This window comes from Bos javanicus, chromosome 13, assembly GCF_032452875.1.
Source record: "Bos javanicus breed banteng chromosome 13, ARS-OSU_banteng_1.0, whole genome shotgun sequence".
Taxonomy (NCBI): Eukaryota; Metazoa; Chordata; class Mammalia; order Artiodactyla; family Bovidae; genus Bos; species Bos javanicus.
The window spans coordinates 17,132,820-17,152,126 of NC_083880.1; the positions used below are offsets into that span (position 1 = coordinate 17,132,820).

The following is a 19,307-nucleotide window of genomic DNA, read 5'->3' on the forward strand; positions in this document are numbered from 1 at the left end:
ACGGGAACGAGTCGGTTTTTCCCATTCCCTCTGCGCGGGGACACGCGACGGAATAAACCGCTGGGGACACCAGGGGCTGGAGGGCACAGCCGGCGAGGACTCCGGGCCTCCGCGGGGCACAGTCCGGGCCTCCGCGGGGCACATTCCGGGTTCCCGTCCGGGCGCGGCCGGAGGCGCTGCGGGGACTCGGCGGCGGCGCGGGGGTCACGGCGCCGCCGGGTTTTTTCCAGGGGAGGGGGCGGGGATGCTGAGTCACGGAACTGTCACCGCTTCTCACCTCTCTCCTGCCCTCGGGGGCTAAAGCAAAAGCGAAAGCGAATGCGGCTCGCGGGGCGGCCGGTCTGGAGCTGCGGCCCGCCGCCTCCCCCAGGCCGTGGGCATCTGAGCGCGCCGGCGGCGGGGCGTCCCGGCCGGGGCGAGCCCGGGAGGCGGCCGGCGGGGGCGCGGCCGAAGTCTGGCCATGTCCGGGCGGCTCCGGGGCCGCGGGGCCGGCGCCCTCCCCGCGCTGGGGCTGCTGCTGCTACTACTGCTGCTCGGATCTTCGGCCACGCCGGGTAGGGCGCGCGCGCCTGGCGGGCGGGCAGGGAGGCGGGCGGCCGGGCGCGGGGCGGCCCCCAGCACGAGGTGCGCCCCGCGCGCCGGGGACACGTGGAGGGACGCGGGGACCACGGGCTGCGGGCCCCGCTCGCCTGGCCACTCAAGGCAGGCAGCGAGTCGCCGGGCTTTTCATTCTACGTTTTCCCCAATTTCCGAGGCAAAGGGAAGAAGCCGGGGTGTGCTGCACGAGCTACAATTGGGAGCTTTACAGCGATTTCGAGAAATGGGTGAGCCCCGCGAGGAAAGCAGGGAGAGCGTTCAACAGCCGGCAGTCCTCGCGGGGGTCCCTCCCCTCGACCAAAGCAGGTTATACGGGTGGGCGGCGGTACGACGGGGTACGGACCGCGTGCGTCCCAGAGGAGAGCAAACGTGTCAGGCAGGTTGCACACCCGGGGGGCCTGGCAACAGCTGGGAAGTCTCAGCGTTAGGAAACCCTGAGGGCGCGCGGAGGTAGGGGCCGCAGTCCGGACGGCGCGCTCCCAGACAAACCGGGAAAAATGAAGTGGAAGGATGGCTGGGTGTGTGTGTTCAGGAGGAATTTTAGACACACAGCTGTCAACTCACTGGGCAGACTCAAATGAGTGTCGTTCTGGTGGGTTTTCGTCCCAGGAGCTGGACAAGAGGGAGGAGAAAGTAGGGATGTATCCGCGTTTATCCGCGTTGGCACGCCTTAATCATTTCGCAGTCACGGAGCTGCGAGGGTCTGATGAAAGCTACAAACCCTCTCCTCTGAAAAACACACGAATGCACGACTTAACAAAACCTGCATATAGTTTTGGGGTTAAGGGGCTCCCAAAGGCCATCCATGGACTCTCCAGAGGAGAGTAATCCCGCGATCTGTCTGTGCACGTGTGTGTGTTTAAGGCAACACTTCTCATAACATATCCAGTCGGGTCAGTCGGCCGTTCCTCCACTGGAGGATCCATCCGCATTGGCCGCCGGCTGGCCTGCTGAGAATCCCCTAGCTCTTCTGGCTTTCCTGAGGTTTTTTTTCCCTGAGACGATGTTTGGATTTCCCCCCATATCTGAGAATCCGAGTTATGAGGGTGATGTCAATTCCTCCCACCTGCCTAGCCAATGTCCCGCATGACCCAGGGGAGAACAATGTGGGGCAAGTCTACTGGACGATATGAAAGTGAAATGCAGCCTTAGTCAGAACCCAGCAAAACCGAGAGCAGTGTACCTCCCAGGGCAGAGCAGGCTGCAGGCAAACTCCCTGAAGCTCTTCAGCTCCAGCAGCTCTTTGACCTCACAGAGGCACGGCTTCCATCTCTTAGCTCCTGATGGTTCTTAGTTTTTCCTAAACAGCTCTCTTGGGGGGCGGTTGACAGATAATAAACAGTGCACATATAAATTAAACAATTTGATAAGTTTAGAGGTAAACGTAAAGTCAGGAAACCATCACCACCACCACGAAAGTAAATATAATCATCACTCTCAGAAGCTTCCCCATGTCCTGTGTTCCTTTCACTTATAATAATTATCCTGAGAATTCTCCAGCTTGTAACTTGTATCAAGCAGTCCATTCTTCTTTATTACTGAGAATTGTTCTAATGCACGGATGTTGTAGTTTTTTTATCCATCCACTTTGTTGCTGGACGTTTTGGGAGTTTCTGGTTTTGACTATTAAATATAAAACTATTATGAACATTTCCATATAGGTTTTTGTGTGGACAGAGGTTTTCATTTCACTTGGGTAGAGAAAATGGCTGGGAGTGAATGGCTGGATAACATGACATGTGTATGCTTACTGTTTAAAGTAACAGCCAATCTGTTTTCTAAAGTAATTGTACTCATTTACATTCCCACCAGCAGTGGGCAAGAGTTCCACTTCCTCTCCATCCTTGTTGGCACTTGGTATGGCCAGTCTTTTTTTGTTAACTTTTAATTTTTTTCCAGTTTTATTGAGGTATATGTAATTGATATATAATATTGTGCAAGTTTAAGCTGTACAAAGGGCTTCCCAGATGGCACAGTGATAAACAACCCACCTGCCAATGCAGGAGATGCCAGAGACACAGGTTTGATCGCTGGGTCAGAAAGATCCCCTGGAGGAGGGCATGGCTACCCATGTTCTCCAACGTTCTTGCCTGGAGAATCCCATGGACAGAGGAGCCTGGTAGGCTACAGTGCATGAGGTCGCAGAATCAGAACAACTGAGCAACTGACCGCACACACAAGGTGTACAAAGTGATGATTTGATATGTGTATATATTGTGAAATGCTTGCCGCAATAAGATTAACACATTCATCATCAGCTCCCATAGTTATCAAAAGAAAACAATTATGTGTGTGTGATCAGTCTTTCTCTTTAATCATCCCCATTCTAGTAGATGTGTAGTTGTCTTTCATAGTTTTAATTTGCATTTTCCTAATAATTAATAATATTGAGCATCTCTTCTTGTGCTTCCTTGCCATCAATCTGTCTTCTTTTGGTAAAGTGTCTAATTAAGCATTCTGCCCTTTAAAAAATTGAGTTATTGAATTATTATTGAGTTTTGAGAGTTCTTTATATTTTCTGGGTATAAGTCCTTAATTGGATATATGATTTGCAAAAAAAAATTTTCAGAGTCTGTGACTTCTCTTTTCATTTTCATAACAGTGTTTGATGAAGAGAAGACATTTTTAATTTTGATGAAGTTCAGCTCATTAATTTGTTCTTTTGTATTGTGCTTTTAGTGTCATATCTAAGAAATATTTGCTTAAGTCAAGGTTACAAAGGTTTTCTTCTATGTTTACTTCTAGAAGTTTTATAGTTTAGCTTTTATTGATGTCTGTGATTCATTTTGAATTAATTTTTCATATAATGTGAAATATGGGTTGAAAATTTTGTATTTGTTTGGTTTTCCAAGCAAATGTGGCTATCCAATTTTTCCAGCACCATTTGTTGAAAAGATGATCTCTGTTGAACTGCTCTTACACCTGTATTCAGCATCAGCTGTTTGTATATATTGGTTGCTATAGACAAAACATCACTACATGAAAATCAATTATATTTCTATACATTAGCAATGGGTAATTGGAAACTGAATTTTTAAAATAACAATATCATTTGCAGTAGCATCAGAAAGTTAGGGATAACTCTGACCAAAAAAAAAAAAAACGAGAAAGACTGTACACTAAAACCCACAAAGCATTGCTGAGAGAAATTAAAGAAGATCTAGACAAATGGAGGTGTGTCATGTTCACGGACTGGACAAATCAATGCTGCTAAGGTATCAGTTCTCCAGATAAAATTTTTATCAGATAAAAATTTCAGCAGGCTTTCTTATAGAAAATGATAGACTGGTTGCAAAATCGAGACAGGAAATGCAAAAGACCTAGCACAATCAAACAGCTTTGAAAGACAACTGAGCTGGGGGATCAGCACTTCTGACTTTAAGACTTACAAAGTTGCAGTAATCAGGACAGCGTGCTTGCTAAGTGCTTCATTTGTGTTCGACTCTTTGCGACTCCTTGGAATGAAGCACGCCAGCCTCCTCTGTCCATGGGATTTTCCAGGCAAGAATACTGGAGTGGATGGCCATGCCCTCCTCCAGGGATCAAACCCAGGTCTGCATTGGCGGGCAGGTTCTTTACCACTAATGCCACCTGGGTAGCCGCCAGGACATGTTCTCCTGGTGTAAAAATGGATGAATAGCTAAGAGAACAAAGGGTACCTGATGTTTTTAAGTGAACTGAGAAGGGAAGTGGACACAGATGATTAGATTTGCTACTTGGCAGTGTGATCCTGTTCGGGAGTTATACAGAGCAGCTCCTTCCTTACAACTAGCTGGGTAAATGATAGTTTCAGATCTGTTCCCGCTAGTTTTCAGTGCTAATAGACAAAGCGAGTTGCTGTCATCTGTTCTGATTCAGGAGGCCTGATCTGGAGGGGAACGCATCATCTTGGCCAGGCAGCTTCTTAAAGACCCTCGTAACCCGTGAGGCTTCAGGTGATTTGCCTAAAGCAGCTGGAGACGATGATGATTCGTTTGAAGCTGAATATCCCTGCTCACCAGCTTGGGTTTTGTTATGCAGGGTGCTGGTGTGCCTAAGGGTGGTTGTACAGCTTGTGTCTTTAAACATTTTTTAAATTAATAAGCCATTTTTCAGACATCTGGGGAGTTTTGCTAAAACTTTTGTCAAATCATTTTTATCTCATTTTTGCTTTGTGCTGCTACTGATGGCAAAAAAGTGATACAAACTTAAATGTACAAAATATAGGATTTGTTGAAATCAACCTGAATGCCCAACAGTGGAGGACTGCATAAATATAATGGGGTTGCTTTCAAACAGTACGCACTGTATGATTCAGCCTTTACTAGAGATCTAGAGTCGAGAGATGATAGGTTGTGTGTGTACGCGTCTGTGTCTGTGTAGTTTTCTGCCTTTTCTTGTCTTTCCAATGTAATTTGCATTGCTTTTGTAATAAAAGGAAAAAATAAAACTACAAAAGAAGTAACACAAAAAAGAGCTAGAATTTTGGAGTTTTTTCTAATTCATCTTTAGTTAATTATAACCAATCCTGTTTGGCAATGTTTTGGTGGCTTTGTAAATTTTGCAGATTGCTCAAAATCGGGCTCTATAAAGTCACTGCATATAACTGCATTATATACATATATTTTACAATCCTTTATGACTTGTTTAAATAATTCCTTATTGTTAGAGTTGTTGGTAGGCTTCTGTTACCTGCCAAAGGATGGATATTCAGGTTGTTTCAAAATCTCTGATATTCTAAACAGCATAGAATAAAATAAGTTGGATGAAAATTAGCTATATAGAACAAATAAGGCAAGGGGAAAGCCCTCGAAATCTTTTTTAAATGGCATAAACATTTGAGGATATTCTTTTGCAATAAAATCATCACTCTAGCTAACTTGTATTGGGCTAGATCACTTCTACCAAACTGATTTTACCCAGTAGCACATAACTAAGTAAATACATGTATAAAGTCCCCTAGTACATTCTCTTGGAGTCGTATCCATGTTACTTATTAAACATGATTGATGTTATTTGAATGTTTCTACTTGGAAAGATGATTTTCTCCTGCACAGTGGGAAGGTAATTAAGGGCTGGGTCCAGGGGGATATTACTGGAGCTGTATGGTGGAAGAGTTGGACCTCTCTAGTGGCTCAGATGGTAAAGAATCCACCTGCAGTGTGGGAGACCCAGATTTGATCCTTGGGTCAGGAAGATCCCCTGGAAGAGAATATAGGAACCCAATCCAGCATTCTTGCCTGGGAAATCCCATGGAGAGAGGAGCCTGGCAGGCTACAGTCCACAGGGTCACAAAGAGTTGGGCACAACTAAAGCGACTTAGCATGCATGCACGTGGTGTACGGGTTACTCTTGTCAAGAGTGTGGAGAATAAACTGTAGGCAAGAGAGTCTGGAGGCAGGAAGCTAAGCTGGAGACTTTTGCAATAGTTCCAGTAAGTGGTGATGAAACCCTGAACCAAGGCGGTGTTGGTAAGGTGGAAGGTGGGGGGGCAGATTTCCTCCTGAGTCCTTCGAGTATAGAATGTATTTCATTCTTTTGTTCGTCCTTCAACCTACAGCCACTCAAGTCTCCCAAGCTTTCAGAAGTCATAATTTAAGGATTTGAATGATGATGAGTCTACCTACCACACAAAAGGTAGACTGGGAGGCTTAGTTAATGGGCCTGAGAGAGCTGATGAGTTAAAGGCATGACCTGGGTGTAGCGGGTACTTACACTGAGTGCCAAGAGGAAAATGTGTGTTGGCTTGGCTGGTGCTTCAGCCAGAATAAAGAGGGAGAATGGATTACTGAAAACACAGAAAGGCTTTTATGCATTGGCTACATCAGTGTCACAATGAGCACAAGGGCAGCGATCATATCCTATACGTCTCGGTATCCCACCAGTCAGCATGCTATAGGCGTTTCAACAGCAGAATATGAGGCAGGAAATGCTGAAATGGATTCTGACTTTTCTTACAGAATGGGAGGAGCCTGCTACTCTTGAGCTCTGGATTCGAGAGTAGGCCAGGATTACTTACTCATGTTAGAAAAAAGTCTGATTCACAGGTTCTGGGAAGTAGAAAGAGGTGTGGCCCTACACAAATATTTTGGTGACTTCATTTAAACAATCGTTAGGACTTGTTATGTATATTTTTTGCCTACTTAAGAATTTTGAAAATCCAAGAATCTTACATTTTCTCCCATTTCCATTACTTCATCCATTCCATTCTATAGATTAGTAAGCTGAAAACTAACTTCAGAAAACACCCATCACATACTGGGCTTAGCTCCTGTAATAAGAGTACCTGAGAACTATATTCAGGAGCTTTCAGTGTTGTAAACAAGGTGAGATTTGCTTCACTAACTATCTAGAGGACAATGTTATGAGAAGAGAAATTATAATTGAAGTATCAAAAGGTGTGACTAAGGCCTCTGAGATGAAGATTATTGACACAATCCCATGTGTTACCTCCATCGCACTTGTGAAAGTCTAGCTTCGTAAAGTGAGTTACTGACCAATATGTGGTTGATTGGCTGCGCAGGTGGCTCAGTGGTAAAGAATCTGCCTGCAATGTAGGAGACACAGGTTCCATCCCTGGGTTGGGAAGATCCCCTGGAGACGGGAATGGCAACCTACTCCAGTATTCTTGCCTGGGAAATCCCATGGACACAGGAGCTTGGCGGGCTATAGTCCATGGGGTTGCAAAGCGTTTGACACAACTGAGAGGCTAAGCATGCACACACACACACACACACACGCACACACACACTGTTCACAGTGGAAAGTAGACTTCCTTTTTCAGTAAAATGACAGAGTAGACATTCTGAAAAATTCTGCTGGAAACAAAACACCCAGAAATGATGAATAATAGATAGAAAACATCTATTAAAATCCATAGCCAATAAAATATGTAATCAGCTGTTTAAAGTAAAAATAATAATAATGTGGTATTTATAAGTAGAAGCAAAACATTTGAGAGAATAGCAAAAGGCTGGATGGAGAGAAATGAAAGTATATTGTTCAAGGTTCTTATACTACACATGTGAAGTAGTATGATTTCACCTGTGGGTGAGCTGTGATGAGGCAAAGACATATACTACAGATCTGAAAGCAAACACTGCAATAACACAACAGAGTGTTACATTTAGTAAGACAACACAGTAAATGAAACGGAATCATGAAATTTCTATGGAACCACCTGCATAGAAAATCCCATGGAATCTACAAAAATGCTAATGGAATGAGTGAGCAAAGTTGCAGAGCACACAATCAATTTACAAACATCAATATACAAAATACTAGCAACAATCAAAAACTGAAATAAACATAATGTCATTTGGGTTGTAGTAAAAATATGAAGTACTTAGGGATATATTGACAAAAGATGTACAAAATTGATACACTGAAAACTAGAAAAAATTTCTGAGATAAATTACTGAAGACTTAAATAAATCAAGAAAGACTGTGTTTATGGGTATTGAGAAGACTCAGTACTATTAAGATGTCAGTTCTTCACCAACTTGATCTATAAATTTAATGCAATTCCAATCAAACTTTCAGCAGGCTTATTTTTTTCCAGTTAGAAATTGATATACTGACTGAATAACCCAGTAAAGGACCAAAGTCAGCTTTGAAAATGATTAACAAAGTCAGAGGATTTACACTACATGACTTCAACAATAAAGCTACAATAATCAAGACAGCAAGGTATTGGATGTCTAGATGAACAAATAGACAAATATATCATTGGAACAGAATGTCAAGTCCCTAAATAACCCCACGTATACTTGGTCCTGGGTACAGATCCTATACCAACACCACTGGAGACCCACCACTGCTGCTGCTGGAGACGCTTTTACATGCACAAACCCGTTAAAGATAACGAGGGAGCGTTTGGCTGCCACGAAAGGAAAAGGCAAGACGACTGAAAGCTGCAAGCCTGAGCGCCAGGCACAGCGGGCCTGCCTAAGACTGAGGCTGGACCAGGACAAGAGTCAGCTTCCCCTGGCCCCACCCCATCCAGGCAAGCAAATGCCAAGTCACAAGCGCAGCCATCAACTGCCCAGGGTGGGGTGGGCAGGAGTGTGGAGAGATAACCCCTGTGGTTTAGATAAACAGAAGAGGACTCAAGATGAGGGTGGAGCAGGAACACTGAGAAAAACCCCCGCCACTCCAGCCCCCACTCGAAGCACTTGTTGCTCAGTCACTATGTGGTGTCTGACTGCAGCCCCATGGATTGCAGCACACCAGGATCCTCCGCCCTCCGTTATCTCCCAGAGTTTACTCAAATTCACCCTAAGCACAAGAAAAGACTAAAAGAGGGCTTCCCTGGTGGCACAATGGTAAAGAATTCACCTGCCAATGCAGAGGACACAGGTTTGATCCCTGCGCAGGAATATCCCACATGCCACAGAGCAACTAAGTGTGTGTGCCACAACTACTGAGCCTGTGCTCTCGAGCCTGGGAGCAGCAGCTACTGAAACCTGTGTGTGCCCTGCAGCCATGCTCTGCAACAAGAGACGCCACTGCAGTGAGAAGCCCGCACGCAGCAACTAGAGAGGAGACCCTGCTCACTGCAGCGAAGACCCAACACAGCCCCCGCCCTGCCCCATCCCCTGCTAAAACAAACAAACAAACAAAAAAAACTGGGGGAATTTGAAGCCAATGCTAGTCTGAAGTTAACCATAGCAACAACAAAATCTAAATCCAATTCAACAACTGACTTGACTGACTGGACCTTTCCCACATCATCAGTTTAGCATTAGAAGTGTTCACACTTTCAGGTATAAATACTGTTTATCTCAGTTCTACAAATATGGTTAAGCATTCAATCAAAAATTGAGCCATGCAAAAAAATATGTCTCAACATACTGTATGTCTATGTCACAACAACAGAAAAGTCCCACTATGAAGTGAAAGTGAAGTCGCTCAGTCTTGTCCGACTCTTTGGGACCCCATGGACTATGGCCTACCAGGTTCCTCCGTCCATGGGATTTTCCAGGCAAGAGTACTGGAGTGGGTTGCCATTTCCTCCTCCAGGGGATCTTCCCGACCCAGGGATCAAAAGCAATAAACAAGACTCACCGATGACCCAGAAATTGAAACTATCAGTTCAGTTCAGTTCAGTCGCTCAGTTGTGTCCGACTCTTTGCACTGGAAGTTAAAGGAACTGTTGGGTTGGCCAAAAAGGTCCTTCAGTTTTTTAGGTAAAAATAAAAGACACATTTTTCATTTTCACCAAGAACTTTCTTTTCTTTTCTTTTCTTTTTTACCGAGAACTTTATTCAACAATGTATTCCCTGTTTTGTTCCACTACCTTCTGCCATTTTTTTCAGGCAACTTCATAAATCCATCTTCCCAAAACTTTGTATCTTTCTGAGCAAACAACTGTTCCAAGTGCCTTATACAGTCTTCCAGGGAATTGAAAGTTTTTCCATTAATTTGTAAAGACTGAAATAAATGGACACCTAAAGGTGCAGTGTCTGGTGTATATGGCAGATGAATCAGAACTTTCCAGTCAAACTGCAACAGTTTTTGCCTGGTGTCAAAGAAACACTCGATCTTGCATTATCCTGATGTACATGTGTTTTCTGTTGACTAATTCTGGACGCTTTTCGCTGAGTGCTGCTTTCAGTTGGTCTAATTGGGAGCAGTATTTGTTGGAATTAATCGTTTGGTTTTCCAGAAGGAGTTCATAATAGAGGACTCCCTTCCAATCCCACCATATACACAACATCACTTTCTTTGGATGAAGATCGGCCTTTGGTATGGTTGGTGGTGGTTCATTTCACCTGGCCCACTATCTTTTCCATTCTGCATTATTGTACAGTGTCTACTTTTCACGACCTGTCACAATTTGTTTTAAAAATGGAAGATATTACATTTAAGTGGAGAGTCACATGTAGAAATACAGTCAAGGTTTTTTTTGTTTCTGTTTTGCTTAACTTTGTGGAACCCAAACATCAAAGCGATGGATATAAGCAACCTGGTGCACAGGATCTTCAACCCTTGGTTTGGATACTTTGAGTATGTCAGCAATCGCCTGCATGATATAACAATTAATTGACTGTTCTCAATTAATGTCTCAATTTGACTACTATCAACTTCAACTGGTCTACTCAACCATGGAATGTCATCCAGTGAGAAATCTCCAGCATGAAAACCACCTTTGACATGTTCGATTAGTCACAGCATCGTCTCCATACACTGCACAAATATCTTTCTGCATTGCAGTTGTGTTTTTACCTTTCCTGAAATAATAATGCACAATATGCCAAAAATGTTGCTTTTTTCTTCCATCTTCAATATTTAAAATGGCTACATACAAATTCCCCAATTTTGATAAGCTTTTAAAAATGTATGCTGATATGATAGTTGTCACAATACAATCTAACAAAATTGTTTCCAGTGAAGTTAAAGACAACTAAGCTCTATGAGAGCCATCTTATGGAAAAAACCAAAGGAACCTTTTGGCTAGCTCAATATCATTAACATGTTAAAGGCTCAGATGAAAAAGATAGACAGCATTCATGAGTAAAGAGGGGAATTTCAGCTGAGAAATGGAAATCATGAGAAAGTCTCAAATGGTAATATTAGAAAAAACTTAACAACAATAGAGATGAAGCAAGCCTTTGACAAGCTTATCACAGCGCTTGACATAGCCAAGAAAAGAATCAGTAAACTTAAAGACAGGTCAGTACACATTAACAGCAACACAAAGAGCAAACAAGAGAGGGAAAACAGACCAGAGCAGAGCATCCAAGAGCTGTGGTATGGTAGGAAGTGGTTTCATACATGTGTAATCAGAGCTCCACAAACAGAAGAGAATGGAGCAGAAGAAATAGTTGAAGAGATAATAGTTGGGAATTTCTCCAAGTTTATAAAAGCTATTCAATTACAGATGCAGGAAGCTAAGAGAACACCAAGCAGGATAAATGCCAGCCCCTTGAAATAATCTCATGCTAGACACATCATACTCAGACTGCTGAAAAATGAGGAGAGGGAGAAAATCATGACCCAAAGAATAAAGATACATTATATACAGAGGAACAAAGATAAGAAAGTAGGGTCTTAAAGAGATATTTGTGCACCTATGATCATAGCAGCATTATTCACAGTAAGCAAATCGTAGAAGCAGCACAAGTGTCCATCAGCAGATGAATGACAATCAAAATGTGGTTGATACAGAGTGCAATATTTAGCCTTAAAAAGGAAGGCGGTTTTGAAATATGCTACAATATTGATTATGCTAAATGAAATAGTGTGTTAGTCACTCAGTCATGTTCACTCTTTGCAACCCCATGGACTGTAGCCCACCAGGCTCCTCTGTCCATGGAATTCTCCAGGCAAGAATACTGGAGTGGGTTGCCATGCCCTCCTCCAAGGGATCTTCGCCATCTAGGGATCAAACCTAGGTCTCCTGCAGTGTAGGCAGATTCTTTACCATCTGAGCCACCAGGGAAGCCCTTTAAGTGAAATAAGCTGGTCACAAAAAAGACAGGTACAGCTTTGAGCATGTTGCCTTTGCAATTCTGAGGAAATGGACTGGTCCTGAGCATCACTGTGTGTGTGGTGTTTGGGGTGAGGCGGGGGTTCTGAGTCTCCTCCCTTCTAAGGTTTCAGAACAACCTCTGGCAGAGAGGCTCAACACTCAACTCTGACATTACAGACTCTCCCAAGGCCAAGACAATGATGGTGTCAGCTCCAGAGACCAGACTTGGAATAAGGAAGGAAACCAGCTAAATACACTCTTGCCAACTAAATCCCGTCTTTGCCGAGCCCTCTCCCATCTGCTGTATTCTCTGGAGTTACTCCTCTGTGACTGGAGAGACCGTCCAGCCATCAGTAATGTACCCTGAGAGGTCCAAAAGTCCAAGGTCCATTCAGGCTCCCACAGAAGGAAGGAACACTTTATCATAGAACAGAGTCTAGTGTTTTTATGGGACTATCCATGCTGGTCATGGTCAAATGCTTCCAGGGTTGAGTTTTACGGTCATTCCTCTCCACTTCACCTACCCGTCCCCTTCTAAATACTTCCCCAGCTCTGTTCACGTATAGCAAAGCCCCACAGGTACAGACTTAGGATTTTGGTAGCAAAAATCTGAGATTTAATTTAAGATTTTGTGGTGTGGTACTGTCAAGCTAGACACACACAAACACACCCACAGAACATTTTTGAGCTGGAGGTGGGGGAGAATTAGATTCAATGAAAAAATATTATAAATTCAGAGGAGCACACCAGGAAGAACTGTGAAAGAAATCCTCACTGATGGAACCAAGACCATGACCTGAAAAAGAATGAACAAGCAGTTTTCATGCTGAAAAGTAACTTGCTGTGATGCCAGGGCGCTTCTACGCCTGTAAATAGCAGAGGGCATGGTCCCTGGGCCGGCAGCATCGTCGTCACCTGGAGCTTGTTAGGGCTGGGGTTAGGAAGTGGGATGCTTGGCTCCTGCCTGGGACCTGCTGACTCGGGAGTTCCAAGAAGAAGGTGCAGTACTCTGTGTTGTCACAGGCCCTCCAGACGGTTCTGGTGCACATCTGAGAAGCACTGACAAGGAGGGTAGAAGAGGAGGGTAAAGGCAGCAAAGAGCAGAGTTGACGAGGCAGAGCAAGGCCTCCAGTGTGGCCCTGACGGAGACGAACACTCCCATCAGGGACAATGCAGAACTCTTGGCTGCAGCCTATGAGCGGCAACTAAAAGATCCCACACGCTGCAGCTAAGACCCGGAGCAGGGCTCCCCTGGTGGCTCGGTGGCAAAGAATCTGCCTGCCAGTGCCAGAGACTTGGTTTCGAGCCCTGATCCGGGAAGATCCCATATGCTGCAGAGCAACTAAGCCTGTGCGCCACAACCATTGACCTTGTGCTCTAGAGCCACAACTACTGAAGCTCTCGGACCCCAGAGCAACAAGAGAGGCCGTGAGCGCCGCACCTGGAGTAGCCCCCGATCACCACAACTAGAGAGAAGCCCACGCAGCAACAAAGACCCAGCACAGCCAAAAATAAAGAAATAGCATAATCAAATTTTTTAGAAGACCCAGAGCAGCGAAATAAACATTAAAAAAAAAAAAAAAAAGACCAAGTGTAGAAAGAGTGAAAGCACCACTACTGGCCCCCGGGGAAGTGAGGAAGAAACTCTAAAAGGTGTGAAGACAGGACAGGTAATGAGGGGCAGTCAGCACCATGAAAATCACGAGGGAAATAATCAAAGATTTTCCTGACCCAAAGGTAATTGTTTTCTGAGCTGTAGAGGGCTCGTAGAGTTTGCTTCAAGAGGAAATCTCAAGGAAAGGGCCCCAGGCACCACTCAGCTAATGTTGATTTGCATGCTTACTTATTTTTTACTTTTATTTATTCCGATACAACCTCAAACTCACCAGGAAGTTGTAAAGACAGTACAAAGGCCTTCTGAATACCTTTTACCCATCTTTGCCAACTGTTTACATCTGGCCCCATTTTATTTTTTTCAAATGTATTTATGTGCTTTGTCAGGTCTTAGTTGCGTCATGCGAGATTGTGGCGCACAGAGTCTCTAGTTGTGGCACATGGACTTAGATGCTCCATGGCATGTGGGATTTTAGTTCCCCAACCAGGGATCAAACCCATGTCCCCTGCACTGCAAAGCAGATTCCTGACCACTGGACCACCGTTTTATTTACTGTTTCCCCCTCTCTCTAAGTACATTTGCATATTTATATTACATGTACATCTTCTTCTGAAGCATCTAAATTGTTTGCCACATTATGCTTGAAATATTTATGCCTAAATATCTCAATGTATATTTCCCAGGAACACATTTTATTACATACCTTCCTAAAACACAACACTCTTACCAGATCACAGTATGACTGTCAAAATTAGGACATTTAATCTTGGCATAATAATATTATCTAATACAAGGTCCATTTTTTCAAATTTCGTCAGTTGTCCAATTAATGTCCTTTTAGCTGTTTTCTTCCTAATTCTGGATCTAATCTAGGACCACATGTAACATTTAGTTATCATATCTCTTTAGCCTCTTTCAGTCTGGAACATTCTGTATGTTTCCTCATGGTTAGATTCAGGTTATGAATTTAGGGGAGGGAAACCACAGATGTGGTCCTGTGTCCTTGGCAGTGAATCAGATCAGGAGGCATATGACAGCTGTATATCTCCATGTTGGTGATCTTACTTCTTTTTATTTAATATTTAATTTATTTATTTGACCACACCGAGTCTTAGTTGCAGCATGCAGGATGTAGTTCCCTGACCAGGGATCGAACCTAGGCCCCCTGCATTGGGGATACAGTGTCATAGCCACTAGACCACCAGGGGAACGTCCCTGTGATGTTATGTCTGATCACTTGGTTCAGGTGGGCAGCTTTCTTCAAGGTAGTTACCATTTTCCCTGTTGTAACTAGTAACCAACTGTGGGAAGCAACATAGTTACCATTTTCTCACTGTAACTAGTAAGCAACTGTGGGAGATACTCTGAGACTGTATCCGTCAGGATTGTGGTCCTAAGGATCTAAGAGGAGCAGAACCACCTTGTGCTGCTGTGGGAGCCAGTTACTGTCTAGGTGAGCTGTCCTTTCTGCATCTGAAGCCGGAGCCTCCAGGTCATGGTCTGGTGGGAAGATGGATGTAAACCGGGGGGAAGCAAGAGCCCCCTGGGAGCCGAGAGGCAGAGCTGGAACCCATGTGGGTCCTTCATCTTCCCTCTGAGACTCCAGCTTCCACAAGGGGCGCTCCTCATCCTGGAGCTGGACACACCTGGCCCAAAGGTGGGAGAAGCTGCAGCAAAGGGTCACAGGGCTGGAGGAGCTGCTCGGCCGCCCGTGGGGGCTGCAGATGAGTGACAGCAGGAGCTGCAAGGGCAGCCATCTCCCAAGTGCAAAGGAACAGGAGCGCTTCTTCCATCCTGCCAGGGTGCTCACACCCATCTTTACCGTGTCGCAGGTTAACTATGCATCTAAGGTGGAGTCAGGCCACCATGGAGAAGACTGCCTATTTACTTAAGTCTGCCCCAAACTTAGAATTATTACATATGCCATAAACTTAGGTACTTATACATGCAATAAACTGTCCCACCCACATAGCAGGCAGCTCTGCAGAATGACACATTAGCACGGCGTCCTTACACTGCGGCAGTGATTCTTGTGGCTCTTACTGACACGGTTGCCATGGCCTCAACTTTTTAAATCCCCTCGAGTGACAGGGCAAATGTTTTATTTCAGAATGCCACAAACACTCAAAGTTGAAATTCATTGCCCTAAATGGAGGAAAGGATTTCCAGATTTAGAAGATGTAGGACAATTTGCTGACACATGATCTCAAACCTGAAGACAACATAGAAAACAGTGAGGACCAAAAAAAAAAAAAAGGTGACCAAGGAAAGATCAATAGATTCAAAACATGATTCGAAATTGGAATCCGTGGATGAAGCTGAACTTGAGGACTACAAGGCGAATAAGAATGTTTGGGAAGGGATTCAGGTGAGCAAGATGCAACCCAGACATCGGATGGAGAGAGTGGAGGAGGAAGGGAGTACACCTAAACAGCCAGATCGCTTATCCCATGATCTCTGTTCACACAAGTTAATAGGGAAAAAAAATTTTTTTAGAAAACTACTACATTAAAATATAATGGTTATCTTATGATCTCATTGAAAAGGGAATGAAAATGCTGTGTCCACTATAGAATCACTGTAAGTGGAGAGAGCATTGCCAGCGTCAGGATGGAGTGATAAAGGACAGCAAGCTGGATATTATAGTTTTAAAAATGTAACATTAGGGACCTCTCTTGTGGTCCAGTGGCTAAGGCTTCATGCTCCTTGACTGGGGAACTAGATGCTATATGTGGCAACTGAGACCCAGTGCACCCTAAATAAGTAAATAAATATTTTAAAAATCTAATATTAGATGTCGATGGGGTTTTAAAAGAAGAGTCAGTGTTGGATTAAGAATGAAAATCAAACAATGTATTTTCCCTTCTGAGACTAGGAAGACCAAAGTAAAGCCCAGAGTGACTGACCCACTGGACTCGGGTGTGCTCAGGTGTGCTCAGGTGTGAGGATGCTGACGCCTCACCAATACACCCTGAAGTGGGAGGTGGGGGTCTGACAGCTGGCCCTGTAGTGGCTGGCCTGTCTGTAGACTGCTGAGCACTTGGCAGTAACTGTTCCAACCACACTCTGAATGTGGCTCCCTCTGATTTGATGTCTAAAGAGGCCCTCCTAGCCAGCAGGATGTGGCAGAAGGGGTTCAGGAGGTGGTGACCCTGAGAGGTGAGTACGTGTCCCACTCATTCTGGCAGTGATTCTCTGACATCTGTACCTAGGCTAGCAGCTGGGGAGTGCGGAAACCCAGAGGGCGTTTTCTGGAGGAGAAGATGGGTAAGCCCTGGGCAGAGGGTCAGGCAGGAAAGCAGAAAGCTAGGACTCCACGCAGAGATGGCATGGTGTTACAGTAAAAGCAATGAGCACGCTCCGCGTGGTTTAGTTCTCCTTTGTCCTGTGATTTCTGACTTCCTGTGGTGGGGTATTTTAAAATCCCATCCCCCACTTTTTTATTATGAAGTATTTCATATATTTAAAACAGTATATAGTATATATATACATGACTGATATTCTGCCAGTTCTCATCCTTGGTGTGGCTTTTGATCTGTGGCCAGTGGTCACCCCATCGGGTCCTGGTTAATGCCAGCAGCTATTCTGATTGTTTGCTGTCTGAATCAGGCCACTGTTTGGCTGCTAGCTATTTTGATTGTTATCCCAGCATATATCATGGGGGAAAAAAAAAAAAAAGAACCTGTGTACACATCAGCAGAAGAAACAGCATTACAAAATATTTCAAAAGCATTTTTAATAAAAATTCAGAAAGCATGAAAAGGCAGCAATCTTATCCCTCAGCTGCCTCACCTCCAGTGTGAATAGTTTCTTGTGTATGCTTTTGGAGATTTTATGTATAAACAAAAAACTGGATATATGTATTGCTTCATCTCTCACTGAGGGTAGTGTATAAAACACAGTGCTCTGTCCCTTTGCTCCCAAACCTAACAGTTTATCCTGGAAATCTCTCCACTTAAGTGCATAAATAAATTCTTTCTTTTTTTTTCTAATCTCTATTGTAAAGAGCTGGGTAGGACTTCATGGTACAGTGGCGCTATAATCTCTATTGTAATTTATTTATTCTCCTACTGACGACATACAGGGTAATTTACTGGCTATTTTAATGGATAATGTTGTACACACTCACTTCATAAATACACCAGTAAGGCAAATCCTAGAGGTGGAACTGCTGAGTTCAAGGGTATATGCCTAAGTGTTGTAACAGTGTTTCACAGGAATGCAGATATAGCTGTAAAATAAAATCCCTGGGAGCAGAATTGCAGGGTCAAAATGCATGGGTATTTAGATTACAAGTATGTCTCACTTGGGGCTGTATGAGCCACATGCCAGTAATGGTGTAGTAACCAACTTCTGGCTCTATTCCAACTTGGGAGCTGAAAGCACTGTCTTAGGTAGTTTTATTTTACATTTCCTTCATTATGACTGAGGTTGAGCATTTTTAAAATGTATTTAACAGCATTTGTATTTCCTTTTCTGTCAAGTTCCGGTTTATACTCTTTTCCTATTTTTCTGTGGGATTGGCAGTCTTTTGATTGACTTTCAGGAGCTCTTGACATGAGAGAAGTTAACACTATGTGATAGAAAATGCAGGTTTTTTTTGTCATTTTGGTCATTTGTCTTCTGACTTACACTGAGTTTTGCCACGTGGGGCAGTTTTTCTTTTTATGCGGGGCAATGTTACTTTTGTCAACCTCAGTTACTCCGAGGACGGCGCTAGTTCTCTGCTGACTCACTCAGCTGGTCTTAGTAACAAGGGCAGTGGTTTGTTTCAAGGCTACACAGCCTGGGGCAGGCTGTTCCTGAAAAGGGGCCAGGAAGTAAATAATTTAGATCTCTGTTTTAACAATTCAGTCCTGCTGTTGCAGAGTGAAAGCATCTATCTTCATGAACAAATGAGCAAAGCTGTGTGCCAATAAAACTTTATTGGCAAAAGTAGATGGCAGGCTGGATTTGGCCCTTGAGCCCTAGTTTGGACCCCTGGCACAGGGGCAGTTAGGGCGCCTTCCTCCTCCAGACTGTGAATCCAACTGGCGCTACATTCAGTCTTCCCCTCAGAGTCCCTCGCTGGCAGAAAGATTACTTCACTCACTCCTCTTGCCAGAGTCCTAACCCTCACGATGCTCCAGCTGCTCAGCAGAGACTTACTCATTTCCCAACCTGGAACCCGGAAGTCAGCTCTGCAGGCAGCTGTGGGCAGCCAGGCACCCAACCAACGAGCCACTCAGCACAGACACACCCTTTAGTAACTGAGAAAGGAGCCTTCAGGATGATGGCAAATGCTATTGAGGAATTTCCCTGTGGGACTTTGCCTCCAGCACAGCCCACTCTCAGCTGCCTCGACCGCCCCACATATGCGAGGCTTGCCCTCAGAAACTAGTTCTCCCATCTCTTCCATGCACAAGAAAACCTAATAATGTACTAAATTGATAGGGGAAAGAGCATTAAGAAATCATACAGTTATTTCAAGTGGCTACAGGAAAATCTTGCTTTGAAACTTTAACTGCAATAAACTCTTCCTGGCTTTGGATGGGACTCAGTCTTAAAGTAGGCCGCTTTGGAGGAAAGGTGGTAACCTGGCTGGGTCCTCACCTTGTAAGAACTGAGGACCCTTGTGAGGGAGGGCTTTCCTGAGGAAGTAAC

At 44.3% G+C, this 19,307-nt stretch overlaps 1 protein-coding gene and 1 non-coding gene across 9 annotated transcripts in view; one reads left to right on the plus strand and one right to left on the minus strand.

The window, feature by feature from the left end:
- The first annotated feature begins 370 nt into the window (after window positions 1-370).
- The window catches only part of IL15RA (interleukin 15 receptor subunit alpha), a 45,244-nt gene continuing 26,307 nt past the window's right edge, over window positions 371-19,307 (plus strand). For all 8 annotated transcript variants that reach the window (XM_061435779.1, XM_061435776.1, XM_061435777.1 and 5 more), the window contains exon 1: window positions 371-554. In XM_061435779.1, the coding sequence (XP_061291763.1) occupies window positions 461-554 (94 nt within the window). In that variant the 5' untranslated portion in view covers window positions 371-460. The remainder of the gene's footprint in view (window positions 555-19,307) is intronic.
- TRNAG-CCC (transfer RNA glycine (anticodon CCC)) lies at window positions 14,800-14,873 on the minus strand. The gene has a single exon. It is a non-coding gene; the product is annotated as a tRNA-Gly (tRNA).